Here is a 17,885-nt window from a genome sequence, read left to right on the forward strand (position 1 = left end):
CCTGCTATGTGTGGAATACATTTTGAAACTACAAATATATATACAATACCTTTTTTGCATTTTTGTAAGTATTCTCGGATTTTAGAAAAAATATGTATGTAATAATCTCTTGTTGTTAAAGTAACAATTGCTCTAATTATTAATTAGACTCTATAGTGCCCTTGTAATTCAAGAGTAGATCGCCAACCTATGATTTCGCTCTCATACTGGCCGTTCATTATTTATTTTATTACACGGTATATATATAAAGACAATGAAGTATAAAATTTACATAAAAAATATATCCATTGTGTTTGTCCAACTATACAACGAATAAATGAAGTACTTACTATTTGAGCATTAAGCTTTATATTTGTTCATTTTGTTTTATTTGTTTGTTTATTCACCAGGAAGTATAAGAATACCGATGAAGTGAAACCGCAGACATATTTATATATATTTTTAAGATGATATTTAAAATAATTGGTTTTAATTGAAGAACATAGAATTTATTAATGTGCAAATTAATGACAGATTCCTAAAATAATATGACAATGTCTCGATTGGCATTCTAAGGCAATGACTAGACGACATCCAGCCGAACTGCTAACTTATGTAATTTATAATTAAATAGAAAGAAAGAAAGAAAAGGTTATATAACTCAGACAAATTACAGTACATTTAGAAATTGGGCCTTATATTAAAAAAAAACTCTCATAGAGTTACAATATTATACATTTTTTTAATGGAAAGATTGAAGCAAATCTGTAAATTTGAATTTGAATTTGATAGAACGTGAAAAAATTTGTGTATTGTTTGTCATAACTGGAATATAATTCGTGGAAACATATTATAAACAGTTATTGTGTTAATATTTTTTACAGTTACAATTTCAACTTTAAAAACAAATAAAAACATGTATATTGTATTTAAATAAAATAAATATATATATATTTATAGGCATGCCAATAGTCCGATTAAGCAAAGCGGATTGTCCGATTCCACAACCAGGATACATTCTTCAAGACATTTTTTTTCAGTTTCACGCTGTGTCCCGCATTTAGATGCAGAGTTGAGTGGCGGAAATCAACGCCGCGCTTTGCCTCAGCACCAGAGCGAAGAAATTAAAAATACATATTAAAAAAATACATAAAATTTCATATAAAAAATACATAAGTATTTATTACTTACACATAATAATATACTTTTTTCCCTTTATTCTTTCTATGTATTGCATAAGTGAATACTGATGTTAGCATACAGCACTTAAATCGTCCCAGTTTCAACCTTCTTTGTAATACAGATTTTAGAGTGAACTTTTTTTTCTTGAATTATTAATATTCATGCATTGCATTCGTCGTGTTATAGGGAGATCAATAGACGTACCTTGACACCATATTGCAAGTTGAGAAAATTTCTCATCCAATTACTTATTATGAATACATCGAAACGATAGTTCCCAATAGTAGGTAGAAACGTATAGGTAGAATATTGATCTATTTTCAATCGACTTCCGTTCCGAAGGAGAAGTTTATCAATTCGACTGTTTTTTTTTTATGTTTGTTACCTCAGAACTGAGGAAACTGAGGAACAGAACTCAAAAAAAAATATTTGAAAGCTGGTGCTTCCCCATTTCTGACAATGGTATTAATGAAAAAAATCACATAAATCTTAAACTTGCATTAGGTGTGTGCGCGATAAATGGATAAATAATGAGGCCATGATTGGCTTTTATATTTAAAAATACCATATATTTTATATTAGCTATTATTATCCTTTAGATGAGGCAAATGATTAGAAGTGGAAAACAATTTGAACGTAGCAAACTTGCACTTCTTGGAAGCCGGCATAACCGGTAAAATTTTTATATTTTCCTTCTAAGGCAAGGAAAATGTATCTGTATGAATGATTCTTTAAAAAATGATTAAAATAATTATCACTACATAAACTCATAATCTTCCTCCTGGCATTAATCCCGGCTATTGCCAGGGTCTGCCCTCCTACTCAACCTACTCCACATTACATAAACTCATAATGATAAATGATAATTAATTTATATTACAAAGAATTTTCGGTCACCGCGTATTGAGTGGCGGAACCCAATTCCGCGCTTTGCCTCGACACCAGAACGAAGAAATTAAAATATTAATATTCCTCAAGTGAGAATCGAACTCACAACCTGTCGCCGGTGCCCCTGCGCAAGACTGGCCCCCTTATCTTCTGAAGTTAAAAAAGTATCGGTCTATGATATTTGTCAATTACTAGTGCCAGTAGTGGCATACATAGCCCCACAAGAACTTTATAAATTATCAGAGGTAATGCATTAAAGTTTCAGCAATATTATCGCATATCGAATATTATGAACACGACTGTACATGCGCGAGTTTGAATAAGGGCTTGAAATGACGTTAAAAGGTTGGTATCGTTACTCCGGGTATCGATACTTGAAAAGAAGCGATACCATATTTACCTTTATATTTAGATAATTTTACCGTTAACTTGACATCCACGGTATCATTAGGTATCGTTAAAATAGTATCGTTATAAGCTAGTTTTGTTACCGTCGCTCTCGTCTAATTCTGAGTTTTGATTGTTTTTGTGAATATAGGTACATCGTTGGTTTTACAATAGTTAAGCATTTAATTTTTTAAAACTTAAATATAATTTTAATAAAATTATTATCATTATAAAAAATATTTTGTGAATCTTTCTTTGATTCTTTTTCGTTTAGCTTCACGTTGTATTCGCACACAGCAGGGTAGGCAGAGGGAACCTAGTGTTAAGACACTCCGTTCCCCATTTTCTGACGAATTCTGAAGGGATTACGTATTGAGTCACAAAACTCAATGCCGCGCTTTGCCTCGACACCAGAGCGAAGAAATGGAAATATAAACATAAATAAATATTTAAATGGGATCGAACCAACAACTGTCGCGTTACAGTCACACACTTGTGCCGCTGCGCCATGTTGTAGAATTTATTGTAGAATTACACTTTTTTGTCTTATTATAGTATAGCCGCCTAATACGCACGCCACATCTTTGTTTTTAACAAAATGAGCAATGGTAGCGAAATAAAATTTAACGGCAACTTCGCATAAAGGTAATAAAATGAAAGGATGATTTATACCGCTACTTTCGAAGTAACACTAAATTTAACGTTAAGATTTAACGCAAAATTAACCTTTTTATAACGTTATTATTCCGTTAAGTTACTAAGTATCGCTACCAAATTATAACGATATTTAGGTATCTATATGGAATTAACGTTAATTTAAATGTGAATTGGCAACGTTAACAAGCCCTGGTTTAAATTCCCCGCTTCGTCGAAATTGTTATTGTTATACGATTCCTAAATAAGTATAAATCATTAAAATGTTATTATTTTACTTTATTGTTGAAATAGTTATGATAAAAATTTTATACAATCTTTGTCTCAGATTATGCTTGCAAATAAGTACGGTACTGTACATGTTTAAAAGATCGATTTTTTGAATTATCAAAACGTTAATCTACACTTAACGTCACCTATGTTTATAGTATTACTAGCGGACCCGGACGCGGCTACGCCTGCTTGAAATATAAGAATATAATTTCTATAGAAATATCATTTCAATCTAGATGAAATGCTAAAAGTGACTATTATATTTATTTTCATAAGGATGAATATCAAAAAAAAAATGACGCGGTAACGAACGCGGTCGCGTAGCGACGACGGTTGTTATTAACATGGCAGAATAAATTGCATGTCAAATTAGAAAGTATTTTAATTTATTAGTATATATGTGTAATGTAATATTATATAGCCTATGGCACTTCTGAAGAATGCAGCTTTCATACAAAACAAAAACAAAGTAAATCGATCCAGTAGATCCAGAGATCTTAGCGTTCAAACAAACAAACAAGCAAACAAACAAACAAACAAACAAACAAACAAACAAACAAACAAACAAACAAACAAACAAACAAACAAACAAACAAACAAACAAACAAACAAACTCTTCCGCTTTATTATATTAGTATAGATAAAAAATAACAAATATATTTTTTTCTACAGTAATCAATATAATTTTGTTTTATATGATAAAAAGCCAACTTGCTGGTATCCAAAGCCATAAAGTTATTAAAACACTAAATGTCAACTGCAAAATGCAAATTGCAATCGCTTATTGTTATTGTAGCCTAGCTCGCTTGCAATTTATATTTATGTATTACTTACTTACTTTACTGTTTATCTTGTGTGATTATATCAACAATATTTTATTGAATTATGCTGATTTAAAAATGTCTTTTATTAATTTGTCTCCAGAAAAGACAATATGCCAATTTATTTATTAGCGATTATAAGGAAATGGTATATATTCTTAGAGTCTAATAAATCAAGTATATTTTAAAAACTGTATTAAAACCAAAATCTGATTAAGTGAATATATTGTCGGTGGGGGTGTTTACGATTCTGTAGGCCATTTTATGTTGTGAATTACTGTTATTTTAGAATAAAAATGATTTTACTTAAATTGAGATTGTATTCACCATCAACTTACAATTTGAGATGTTTTTTTAAACGATTATACTTAGACAAATACGAAAATTTTAATAAAATTCATCTCTAATAAATCAGACAGGTAGGTGTGAGGATCAAGCAATAAACATTTTGGAAAGCGGAATATGAAACAGCTCCACATGGAAAATATAATTATAATTGTTGTCACAATTGGGAACAATATGAAAAAAAATCATATGGTATACAGCATCGTTATAGTTTGAAAAGTATTAGGAAGCAATAATTATCAAGAAATTGTCTACAAATCCAAGCTGTAGTTGTTCGGAGCGTGGCTGTCCATTCAAATCTTTTGATGATAAAGTACTATTTAAACTGTTACATATTAAAGAAACTAATGATTTATCAATCAGGCAGGCAAATCAGGAAATTGTAAAAGATACATTTCTGCTTGCATGTTGTATTTAAGTACAGAGTAAATTTTCTGTTAGTATGAGCTTTGACTTAGATTTAAATATCATTAATAATTTTTAGATCAGCTTCTTGCTGTATCCTGCACACAGCAGGGTAAACTGGGCTAGTGTTAAGACACTCCATTCCTCCCATTTTTTATTTAATAAATCATTATCCTGGAGTTTCAGGGCCTTACTTCATCAAAGAATGTTACATTCAAAAGTTTTAACTATCATAATTAGGCATAGAGGTCTTTGTGGTACAGACTGTCTGTCTGATGGTTGTGAGTTTGATGCCCATAGTAAAATAAAGTGTGTACTCTCACTGAAAAAAAAATACATTTCTATTTTTGTCAATCTTATTGCTAATTTCAAAGACTATTAGTTATTAATATTTTAATTGCAAGTAGTATAATTAAAAATTAAATCAGCTTCACTGTATCATGCACAGCAGGGTAGGCAAAGGGAACCCACTTTTCGCCGAATTCTGGAGACATTGCGTGTTGAGTGGCACAACTCAACGCCGCGCTTTGCATCGTCACCAGAACGAAGAAATGAAAATTTAAATATCTCATATCCTCGAGTGGGGATCGAACCCTCAACCAGTCACGTTTACACTCACACTTTGTGCCCCTGCGCCATGACTCGACGGCCTCTAATAATAATACTAATAAATTATTTACGTGAAAAATTCTTTTCCTGCATAAAACAATTAAATTTAATTTAGAATAGGAAAATTACAAATCTTAACAAAATAATAATTATTTTAAATTCTCGATGAACAATAAAATATAATTCAGAACGAAGACGATAAAAGTCTAGAAAACGAGGCAACTTAAATTAATGAAAATAAAAAGATTAACGAATAATTTTATATTTAACTTTCTAACTAACTACCGCATTTGCTATTTCACCTTATGAAAATGTAATTTTATTACAACGTAGTTTTATAAAAACTGAGTTTCTTTCACAAAATTGATGAACTGTGTGTTTAAAGAATCTTTTAAAAATATTTAATTATGCAAATATTATCTCAAAAATTGTTACCGTACCGTACCTATTTTATTTATTGGAATTTATAAAATCAAGTTCAGAATATATTTATGATTATGAATAAAATCATAGCATGGTAATGGTATCCCTATGGCCGCAAATGTCAAAAAGAGAAGCTTGTGATTTGATTAGTTGTTTGTTCTATTATTTTTACTAAACCCTGATTGAATCAGAGCTGTTTACTTAATTATTTCACTTACACGTTTTTATTGTTTATGTGTATCATATTTCATATTATACAGTGACTGTTTTGTGCCGACTTGTACAATTTTAATGTTCGTTGTTTGGTCGACGATCTGTCATGTACTTATATTGGAGAATTCCTAAATAGACTTTTGATGTGTATAAAAATAACATTGGATTCTCGCGACCAGTCGGGCGGCGGTGCTTAATCCCGCCTACAGCCCTTCAACGATGGCTTCTAAGATATTATTGCTTATGTCTCTGGTAGTACTAGGTAAGTAGCATACGAAGCGAACATTTATCTTCCGACCGATTATTCAATTGATACTCTAGACTCACAAATCAGATTATGGAACATGCAATTTTAATAAGGAGGCTTTATTTAGTTGTCTATCAAATGTAGGTTAACAAAAGTTGTAGAAATAACTTGTTTAAAAACTATTATAGTAGTTACATTATAAATGCTTTGAATTTGTTTTAAAAACATTGTTTGTTTCACTAATATTACTAACTTTACACCGACAATATATAATTGTTTTAATTTGAAACAAAAACATGTATCTTTTGTTTTATATACCAACTCAAATATTTCTTTACTGTTTATATTTATACACAGTATATATAAATTATTATTTTTTATCTAATATCATTAAAGATGTAGAACATATTTTTCCATACCGCTAAAATTATAGTAATATATTTTTAAGTGTTATTCCACACTTGTAGATAATTTTAATTTTAGTCACTTATAACCACTGACAAATTAAACATATTTTCCTGTTAATATGTAAATTAACAAATATTTTGTGCTACATTTTTGATATGAGTGTAATTTTGTAGTTGTTTATTTCAGTACAATAGTCTTGATCAACCCATTACTTTAGAATCTAAACACAATCATTTAAATATTATTTTCAATTCTTACTAATGTTTACTTATTTACAAATACTGATTATAATTGTAAAATTTCTATATTAAGGGCTTTTTTAAAATTTAGAATTTGTTTTGGCACAGTTGGATAGTACATTGACATTGGCAAACACCATTGTTAAGTTTGATCCCCATGCTTGGAGAATATTTGTATTTCCCTGCCCAAATGAACAAAGAATGCTATTGTCTATCACTGTCCAACACACAATGTGTCGAAAATTTGGCAGAAAGTGAGAAATAAATTGTTTTAACACTAGTGCATATAATATAAGTAGCAAAAAATGTGATATTTTTTTTTATATGTATGGGAAAACCCTATATTGCTGATTCAGCAACATTGACACATTTTTAAATATTGCTGGAGAGATAATCAAAATTTTTTAATAGTCTTTCTGCATATTCAGTCTCAAAAAAAAAACAAAATGCAATTATGTCATGGCAGTACCAAATGAGCAATTTGTTCACTTCATTTTTCATAAAAAAAAAACAGCCTTACACTGTATCCTGCACACAGCACAGGGTAGGCAGAAGTGACCTAGTGTTAAGATATGACCGAATTCTAGAGTTATTGTGTGTTGAGTGGTGGGTCTCAATGCCACACTTTGTCCTTTGCTTCAACACCAAAGTTAAGAAATAAAAATATAAATTTAAATTAGTATTTAATGTCTTCAAGTGGAAATCACACTCACAACCAGTCACATTTACAGTCACACACTTGTGCCCCTGTGCCACAACTAACTTCCATTTTTCCCTCTTGATTTTTCTTACAGTTTTATTTTATTAGGTGCAAAAGATAAAATTCACTTATTTTTTTATATTTTAGGCTCCCATAGATCAGTAATTGGGGCCCCACCAACTGATGAAAATTTACCTCCCAGACCTAAAGAGGGACGTATTGAAACTCGATATTGTGAATTCTTTAATAATAGTGTTTCTTTATGTGAAGAGTCTGAAAATTCCACATGTCCACCAAGAACAGTTATAAAAGATGCATGCTTGCCAACTGAGCCAGATAAAAGCAACCACTGTTTTGTGGTGTGGCACTATGACAATATAACTAATACAGCAACAGTCAAAGTGAAGGGATGTTTCTTAGACACAGTGGCATGTAACGACAGAGTATCATCATGTAGACAGCATAATGTGAAACTACCTTTACTCCACTGCTGCTGTGAAGGGGACATGTGCAACGAAAACGCAACTTTCCCAGGCTTGGAAGCTGGTACTGCCTCTCCAACGGAATTACCACCAGCACGTATACCGGCGTCGTCTTTACCAACCACTGAAGATGATACTACAGCAGTTATAGCGTATACATTGACACCATTGTTTTTGCTATTCACTGTTTTGGTGGGATGCTATCTTTTATACAGAAAACGCAAAGGAAGTTCGTTTGCTGAACTGGGTAGTGGTGAGGCATCATTATCGAGACCTCCATCTGCTGGGGCTGGCATGGACGGTGAATCGGGGGGTCTTCTCAACCAAATAACTTTATGTGAAGTGCGAGCTCGTGGCAGATTTGGCGCAGTGTGGCGTGCGAAGCTGGGACAACGTGATGTTGCAGTCAAAGTGTTTCCGTTACAAGATAAGCAGTCTTGGTTGGCCGAACAGGAAATATACAGACTGCCGAGAATGGACCATCCTGATATACTGCATTATATCGGCGTTGATAAGAAAGGCGACAATTTGCAAGCGGAGTATTGGCTTATCACAGCTTATCATGAGAAGGTTTGTGCTATGTTATAATGTATATAATGTTTTGGGGCGTATTTCGTGTGTCGTCATCTCGTTGCAAAAAATATATTTTTGCTTATGATATATGATTATATAATTAAAATATTTTTAGTTAAGTTTTATTCTTTGTGATATGTGCTTAAATCTTGATCTCACAGTAATTGATTCTAAAGATTTTTTTTTTAAATATAATAGTAAGCCTCCAAACTATATTGTATTATATCATTTAACTGTCATTAGATTGCAATTGCTACAAATATTTAAATTTAAATTCAGAGAAAATCAACTAAACGGTAATTGACGTGATTGCCCATGTGACTTTAATACACACACAGTATTTACTATGAGGCAGTCTTGGCGTAGGAGCACAGTGTCTGATTGTTAACGCGACGGTTGTGAGTTCAATTCCCACTGGGGGAAAGAATTATTTTATTTTCCCCGTTCTGATAACAAGACAAAGCGTGATATCGCCGCTCAATACGAAGTCTCGAAATTAGGTAAAAAATGAGGAAAGGACTATTTTAACATTAGGTTCCCTCTGCCTAATAAATATAAGTAATATTTACATATATATGTGTATATACATCACACTAATAATATAAATGTGATTGTAAGTTTGTTTGTTAAACTTTCATCCTAAAACTGCTCAACCGATTATCATGAAACTTTTAACACATATTCTTAGAGATATAAGAAAAAACCGACGGGAAACTTTTTATTTCAAAAAATCCTTTTTTTAAAAAACAATTATTCTTTGGCTATTATATGAAAATGAGTTAAAGCGAACGAAGCCGCATTTGAGTGTCTAGTATTTTATAAATAGAAAAAAATAATGTCCAAATAGAGTAAAGCTATTAATAATATACAGGTGCATATGTGTTAGACCAAATTTAGTTTTGATTGCCATATCTAGATCAACGGGCCAGTTAAATATAACATTTTAATGACTAAAGGTTCATATAGAACTGATACTAAATGGTAACGATTTTAGCTTTATAAAATTATTTATAGCTCCCGCTGTTTCCTCAAATTGCGGACAAGACACTTTGTCGCTGCACTTTGTCTCAATTGGAACAAGGGAAATCAATCATGCACTCATGCAATTATTATTAATAAACTAAAGTAATTTGACAATTAAATTTTGCTTGAAAGTGTTTATTAATTAGACCGTCGGGCGCAGGCGTGCTGCTGCAAACGCCACGGTTGCTAGTTCGATTCACACTCGAGGGAATGAAATATTTAATATTTTCAATTTCTCGCACAAGAATTGATCGGAAGGTGGGGATCAGAAGTATCTTAATGGGAAATAATTATTTTTGCATATCCAGCTTTGTTTGAGACACATCGTGAAGCTGATAAAAAATATTATTGTTGAATTATTATAATTATAATATTTAGTAATGGAAAAAACCACTGCATTAAATAAAATAAATATAAAAGCAGCTTCACGCTTTTTCCTGTCGAGCAGAGTAAAGACACATTGTCCTTCGAATTTTTTAAACATTGCTAAACATAAATAAATATGGGGGAAATTAAATTATAATCATTCCCCCGAGTAGGGTGTAGGATGAGACCGATAACCGTCGAGTTCATAGTCACGCTGTGCTACTGCGCCTGTGATGGGATTTATTTAATTACTCTACTACTTCTTAACTTTCGATGTTCTTAATCTTCCATTGAATTGTATTTTTTGTTTATATTTTGTTTCTTTTGTAACTTAAGCGAACATCGATATATTTTACACACAAAAATACATTTGAACATTTCAGGGCTCTCTCTGTGATTACCTAAAAAGCCACACTTTGACATGGCCTGAAGCGTGGCGTGTGGCCGCATGCGTGGCCCGCGGCCTGGCCCATTTGCACGAAGAAGATGGCGGCAAACCAGCTATCGCGCATCGCGACTTCAAATCCAAGAATGTCCTACTAAAAGCAGATTTAAGTGCTTGTATAGCTGATTTCGGTCTCGCTTTAGTATTTGAAGCTGGGCACGGCTGTGGAGATGCCCACGGCCAAGTTGGAACACGACGATATATGGCCCCAGAAGTTTTGGATGGCGCCATAAATTTCACCAAAGACGCGTTTTTGAGAATAGATATGTATGCGTGTGCATTGGTCCTCTGGGAAATCTCTTCAAGGTAATATTGATATATGATGGTATATATTTTATATGTTTTAGTTTATAATCATAGTATTGTATGGTATATGATGCTTTGTTTGTGATTCTTCTATTTTATAAGGAATAAGAACAAGGTTTTTTTTTCATTGAACAAAATAGGATTTATATTATTTATTTATTCAGTCCCCAACTAGATATAGAGTAAATAGAAATATATTTTTTTATATTGTATATTCATAAAAAATATAATATTTTGTAATCTTATTTATTGTAATCCAATTTGGCTTCACGCTGTATTCCAGATATAGCAGGGTAGGTTGTGCGAGTGTTAAGGCACTCCATTCCCCATTTTCTGCTGAATTTTCGAAACATTGCATGTTAAATGCTCATACTCGAGGCTGCTCTTTGCCTTGTTACCAGAGCGAGAAAATGAAAATATTACATAATTTATTTCTTTAAGTGAAAATCGAACCCACAACCTGTTGCTTTTGCAGTCATTATGACTGCAAAAGCAACAGGCTCAAATTAAATTCTAATAACAAAAAATATTTTATTCAAGATGCAATGATAACAACATAGAAGCGACGACACAATACCGTCTCCCACTCGAGGAGGAAGTGGGTTCACATCCCGGCCTAGAAGAAATGCAAGAGGCGGTCGTGCAAAGGAAATTGAGGCCGCACATACCGCCACAGTGGAGGGATCACTGTGTAAGTGTAGACATTCTACTACTTCCTTTATATATTTCTTACTTTTTAATACTGAATTGAAAGAGCGCATGTTCATCATTCACTTACGACTGCGAATATGTTTGTGTTGACGATATGCATGTAGATCTGACATTTAAAAAAATATTCAAAATCGGGGACTTTTTTATATCTATTTCGTGAGGAATGTATGTAACCCATGTATGTGGTTTATTTATATAGAATATTGGACAGAGAAATCAAGCAATAAGACTATAAACCCAAAACTTGAGGTCCATACCAGAGGGTGCCTGGCTTCTAGAGTGGTCACTTGAAAGTGATGATCATCCTAGTAAAGTCGAGTTATTTTTCAATATATAAAATGAAACATTTTCATGGATTGTTTTAGCAATTTTTTATGACGCAAAAAGTTTTGTAAAATATATACAAGTGTAACGCAATCAACGGTGGTGTATGGTGAAGTGAATTTGTGCTTTTTTGGATAAACTCGAATTCTTGACGAAAATTAGCAAATGCAGCCCGACTTTTGGGCCAGCGGTCGTGTTTTTTTTCCTCAATAAAGGCCAATTATTCTTATTATATAATAATTTATAAATATTGCTTAATACATCTTGGAAATAACATTAAAATAAAAATGTTTTTTTAAAAACTAAATTATAATATTAAATATTTCATTATCTCTAGTGGGAATCGCACCCACATCCGGTCGCGTTTGCACCCCTGCGACACGACTGGCATCTTCACTACTATATACAGAGAGACATGAAAATTAAGGTTTACCAAAGTAAAAATTTTCCAGGGCCTCTCAGTGCTGTGCGACACCATGGAAGAGTGCTGGGACCACGACGCCGAGGCGCGCCTCTCGGCCTCGTGCGTGCTCGAGCGCATAGAGGCGCAGCGCCCCGCGCTGCCCGCGCCCGCCACGCCCGACACCACACCCCTGCTCATACACGAGCTGGACACCTGCTGACCGCGGGAGGACCTGCCTCTCATACTGCTGTGAGCGGGCACGGTACGCTCGGAGAGTTGTAGTGCCAAGTTCAGAGAGTCTGACTTCATGGCGGCCACTACTCGTCGATTGTACTGTAGTTGGAAGAGGTTTGTTTATTTTGGTCATGTGGCCACAGAGTATATGGATGGGAGTGATTTTTTTTTGTTCAATTTGTTTTCCGTCTTGTGTATTTAAGAGTATTGAGACTCGTTGTCGTTTGTCACAGAGTATATATTTGGGGAATGTATTATATAAATTTTATGTTTAATTTAATGTCATGGAAAGTCTTCTGATATTGAGTTTTTTTGGTTCATTTACTTCGATTTCTTTATTTTATTATTTCAATAATACTGGCTATGATATAGAAGAAATACATGTTAATTAAATCACAGTGAGGTTATTTATGTGATACATTTCATTAGTTATAATGAAAATAAAAACATTGTTTTTTATAATTAGACTCAAAAGTATTTGTAATGGCCTAATTGAATAAAGACTATTTTAATTTCGATTTATTTGACTATTAAAATAATAAAGACGAGACAGAAATCATAAATAAAACGAATAATATTGTCAAAACTATCTGCTCTCTCTAAAGCCATTTATGTTATAAAAATTAACCTGTGTCTTCTAAATTGTAGATTTTTTTAGGTAATATAGGGAAAAAAGTTTTTGCATATTACTTGTCATGTCATTAAGGTTAATGACAGGTATCCATGATTAAGAATACCTTACAAATGAGTATACAGTTTTTAGAAGACATATTTTGTCTATATATAATAACATTTTTTTTTAATTAAATAATATGTTTCATATATAATTAATAGAAAAATTTAATCTTATTTTTTTATATGAATTTTAAATTTGTAGTTTCATTATTTTGTAGTGTAATTTTTTTTTATTTATATATTTTGTTACACAATGTACATATTTTTTTAAATTTACTTATAGCTTTCATTTAAATTAAATATAGTTAAAATTTTGAAATATATCTGCTATATGAATGCACAGATCGCGTTCCATTGCTGCATAGTACAAATATTATGTCTTTTTGCCATTTATATTTTGTATAAAATAACATCATTTAAGTATAAAAAAAGTTATTTACTTTCTCAGAAAGTTTAAGTTAAATTTTGTATGACATTATAAATAGACATGACTAATATGTTTTGTAAATACATATAAATGTGTGTAGGTTTTTTATAAACTCTCCTTTAATAGTAAAACTATCTAATATTTCAGTTATAATCATCGCATAAGTTGAAAGAGAAGTACAATTAGGTTAGACAGATGAATTACTTTCTCAGAAAGTTATCATATATTTAAATGACATCTGGTATGACCTGTTAGATTGAGAGTTAGTAGAGTTAGTTAGGTCTATATGACTGTAAATGCGACGGTTGTGGGTTCGATTTGCACTCGGGAAATTAATTATTTTAATTTCCTCGCTTTGGTAACAAGACAACGCGCAGTGTTGAGTTCCACCACTCAACACGCAATGTGTCGAAAATTGGGGAATGGAATGTCTTAACACTAGATATATTTTCCCTGCAATATGGGAAAACGTTGAAGAAAATGGTCGGTGGTCATGGATACTTTGATGCCATATTGAGACATTTATTAGTTTTAATATATTGAACATATTAAATGACAATTTTTTTCTGTTCATACATATGTCATTTATTATATATTATTTTTTGGGAGAAAACATGGAATGTCTCATCTAGAGATTTATATTAGTGGCAAGAATGTGGTAGCAAAGAGGTGCAGGCTCAAGTCCTGCTTGGTTACAGCAATTTCTATGTTATTTAACCATTCTAATATTTATAATGGGTTTTTCTTAAAGTACTTTTTGAAATTTGTTTTTTTATATTAAAGTTATAATAATTATCTCATTTTAAGTATAACTATATAGGTATAGACATACGAAATTTATACCTGCACTTTCTTGCATGACATATTCACAAAATTAGACAATTTTTAATATTTTGATTAAAAACTTTTTTGTTTTAATTTGATCTTTGAGTTAAATATACTTATAAAGCTAATGCCATAAGGTAAGAAATGTGAGCTTTGGCCACAAGTAATAAATATCGTAAATGCAGTAATCATAATTGATTACTGTTTGGTTGTTGATACGATTCCTGTGTAATGCAACAGGTTTTTGACCTAAAAAAATGAAGACGGAAGCACTCTTCAATATATCCCTATAGGGATAGATAACGCGTAAATTAACCCTTACAGTCTGACTTAGAGACGTTAATTAACGTTTAACAGAAATTATGTCAGTACAAATTATTTAATCTCAGTTAAATGCTAAATAATGGCTCTGCGTGCAACTGAATGACATTTCGCATAAATGTTAATAAGCGATATGAATTATTTTCTAGATGTTAGTCTTAAAAAAGTTTGAGTAGATCATAAAAATGAACTCCACTTTTACTATATCTTCATAAAATAGGACTTTTTCCCTATTGTCATATCAAATAATATGACATAAGTTAGTTCTAAGTCCAGAAATAAGCTTTTCCAACGTAAATTGTTGAATAACTTTTGAACTAATTGATGTGTAACTATAGGATCTATATTTAAAAAGTTTTATGTTGCCGCTTAAAAAACTAATTTATAATATAACGTATGTCAATTTATTGCAATCGAATAAAAATATTTTTTAAAACTGATCAACTCCAAAAATATCTTTTATTAATAAAAAACATTAGGAGAAAATGTCAAAAATGTTATGTGTAGGTTTTTATAAGTCATCAAATGAAATATAATTATATTACATTTTTTTTATATTTGTAAATTAAAACACAATTTGATGATGAGGTTATCTTATCCATAATTAATTTATAGTTAAAAATATTTTAAAAGAGGCTATACCTGCTCATCTTTTGATTTACTTAAAAAAAAAATATTTCTAAAAAAAATAACTAAGTTGATTGAACCACATATGAAATATTTCACTTTAATTTGAATGGAAGAAAAATTCCTATAGTGGATTACTTTATTTTTAAATGATTGGTGTAAATATTTTATTATTATTATAATCAGTACAGTCTCGCCATGCATTATTGCATTTATAATTTTTAGTCATACGAAATAATTTAATTATTGCCACGAATAAATATACTCTATTTAAACTTTCGTGGCGATACGAGTATATAATAATTATTTTTTTAATTATAATTTGTATAAATTTTATTTTTAAATTTATATTTTAATTTAAAGTTTAGTTTTTAGATGAAAGTTTTATGGGGTATGTGTCCATCCGAAATTAGAGACTAGTAACACAAATATCATACATTATGCATCTTGTCTTTTAGGTAAGCCCCTTATTAGATTCATTTTTGATAAATTGGTCATTTCAATACTTTAATATTTGATTGAAAAAATAAAAAAAGACGTGATAAAATATATTTTTTGTTTCTTCATTTAATTTCAAAGCAAATTAAATGTTATTTGTTAGCTAAAGTTTATAAACTAGCTTCGAACATATGAAAGTACTGCTGGTACATGTAGCATCGTTCTACACTAGGTAAATTACTATAAAAAGACAAGGCCTCGACAGCTTCGCACGCGACTAACATAGACAATTAATGAGATATATTATAATTATTGTGATTTTATAAGCATATATTAAATAAACGAGAATGGCTGTGTTGAAGTGGTATAACTTACATTTGAATTATTTAGAACAAGTGTTTAAAAAATATTATGTAATTTATTATTTATGTTATGTAATTTATTATTTTATACATTTCTGAGGGTGAAAAGAAAGAAAAATTTTACTTTCTATTTAAAAATATTGTTCTAAAATGGTAGAATCTGTTATATTTCTCATTGACTTTATGTTCTTTGAGATTTATGTGCTTAAACATTCCTTTGGGAAGGATTTGAACTCACCACCAGACAATTAAAAATGTTAATGTAAGTTATGCCACTTTACACTAACTGTTTCTGATATCAACAGGAATACGGTTTGTTTTCCTACGCCGAGCATATCACCACACATAGACTAAGTGAGTTGCCAAATGTATATAGTTAGTGTAAGATAGCGTTAAGATCCTTCTCTAAATGTCAGATTCAAGTTGTGGACACAAAATTTAATAAATTGTATATTTATTAATACTTTAAATACCTTTTCATCGCTGCCGTGTGATAAGTTATTGTTATTTCTAATGTGGTATCTTTCAGTTCATTTTAAATGAAAGGGGGATTTTATCAGAACTATTTGTCAATAACTTAACAGACAGTATAAAAATAGGTCTAAGTCGGAAGTTTTTATATTTTATATTGTAGGATTCAAATTTAAAAGGCCTAATATTAACTAATTGTCATGTATAATTTGATGCGATTGTTATTTCTGTAAAATTTGGCTAGTTTTAAAATTTAAATCTTGGTGTTGATCCAGTGGTATTGTATAGCAATACCACTGGATCAACACCAAGATTTATAGCAATTTCAGGGATTGTATAGCAATTTTTGTGATGTGCCTATTTGATATGTAAAGCTTTATCATGTTTATTATATCTTTATTGTTGCTGTTGAATTTGTTGCGTTATTATTATCTATTTGTGTGCGATTCGACACATCTTTTGAATTGACTTCCAATAAAATTTATATAACGGTGACCATTTTTTGAAACGAATTTTATAAAATTTACATAGCTCTTCAATAAGAGCTCCAAGAGCTCTTCAATAAAACCATTTTTATCTGTAAAATCAATAGGGAATTTACAAAAGAATTAAAATTTTGAAATAATTTTGAATTTTCAATCTGAAAGAAGTGTGGAATTTTTCACGTAATGTGTCCACAGCCTAGCATAATTATTACTGTAAGATATTGTAGGAAAAATTTAGACCGTCTAGTTTATCTACTTTTAGACGTTTTATGAGATTCGTCTTTTTCTGTAGTCGATAATAAGAGCGTCGCGACGTCAACCGCGTCGTTCATTTATTTTTTATTTTTAATTAACAAATATAAATGTCTGTTGAAATTTTGATGTACTAAAATATATTTTCTAGACATAATTTGGGGTATTTTTATTTTGTTTTAATACCAGTGTCTCTGTTTTTCACTAATACTTCGTGCAGGTACTTATAAGTCTCTACTTTAATATTCAAATAATAGTTATTTCAAAGACAAATAAGTTAATAAATATTCCTTCTACTGGCAAGCTTTATCCATTGTCCTAAATATCCCAGCTGCGACATGGTGGTATCTATCGATATAATT

At 31.0% G+C, this 17,885-nt stretch overlaps 1 protein-coding gene across 1 annotated transcript; it reads left to right on the top strand.

Annotated features, from left to right (window-relative positions):
* Window positions 1-6,076: 6,076 nt before the first annotated feature.
* On the top strand, window positions 6,077-17,680 carry LOC146540115 (receptor protein serine/threonine kinase put-like). Its single transcript, XM_085208028.1, has 5 exons — window positions 6,077-6,441; window positions 7,921-8,825; window positions 10,601-10,968; window positions 11,509-11,659; window positions 12,456-17,680. The coding sequence occupies exons 1-5, from the start codon at window positions 6,399-6,401 to the stop codon at window positions 12,624-12,626; spliced, it is 1,638 nt and encodes a 545-aa protein (XP_085064154.1). The 5' UTR covers window positions 6,077-6,398; the 3' UTR covers window positions 12,627-17,680.
* Window positions 17,681-17,885: the final 205 nt, after the last annotated feature.

Source organism: Heliconius melpomene, chromosome 3 (genome assembly GCF_056956725.1).
Source record: "Heliconius melpomene rosina isolate 202511_hmr_F chromosome 3, ASM5695672v1, whole genome shotgun sequence".
NCBI classification, from domain to species: Eukaryota; Metazoa; Arthropoda; class Insecta; order Lepidoptera; family Nymphalidae; genus Heliconius; species Heliconius melpomene.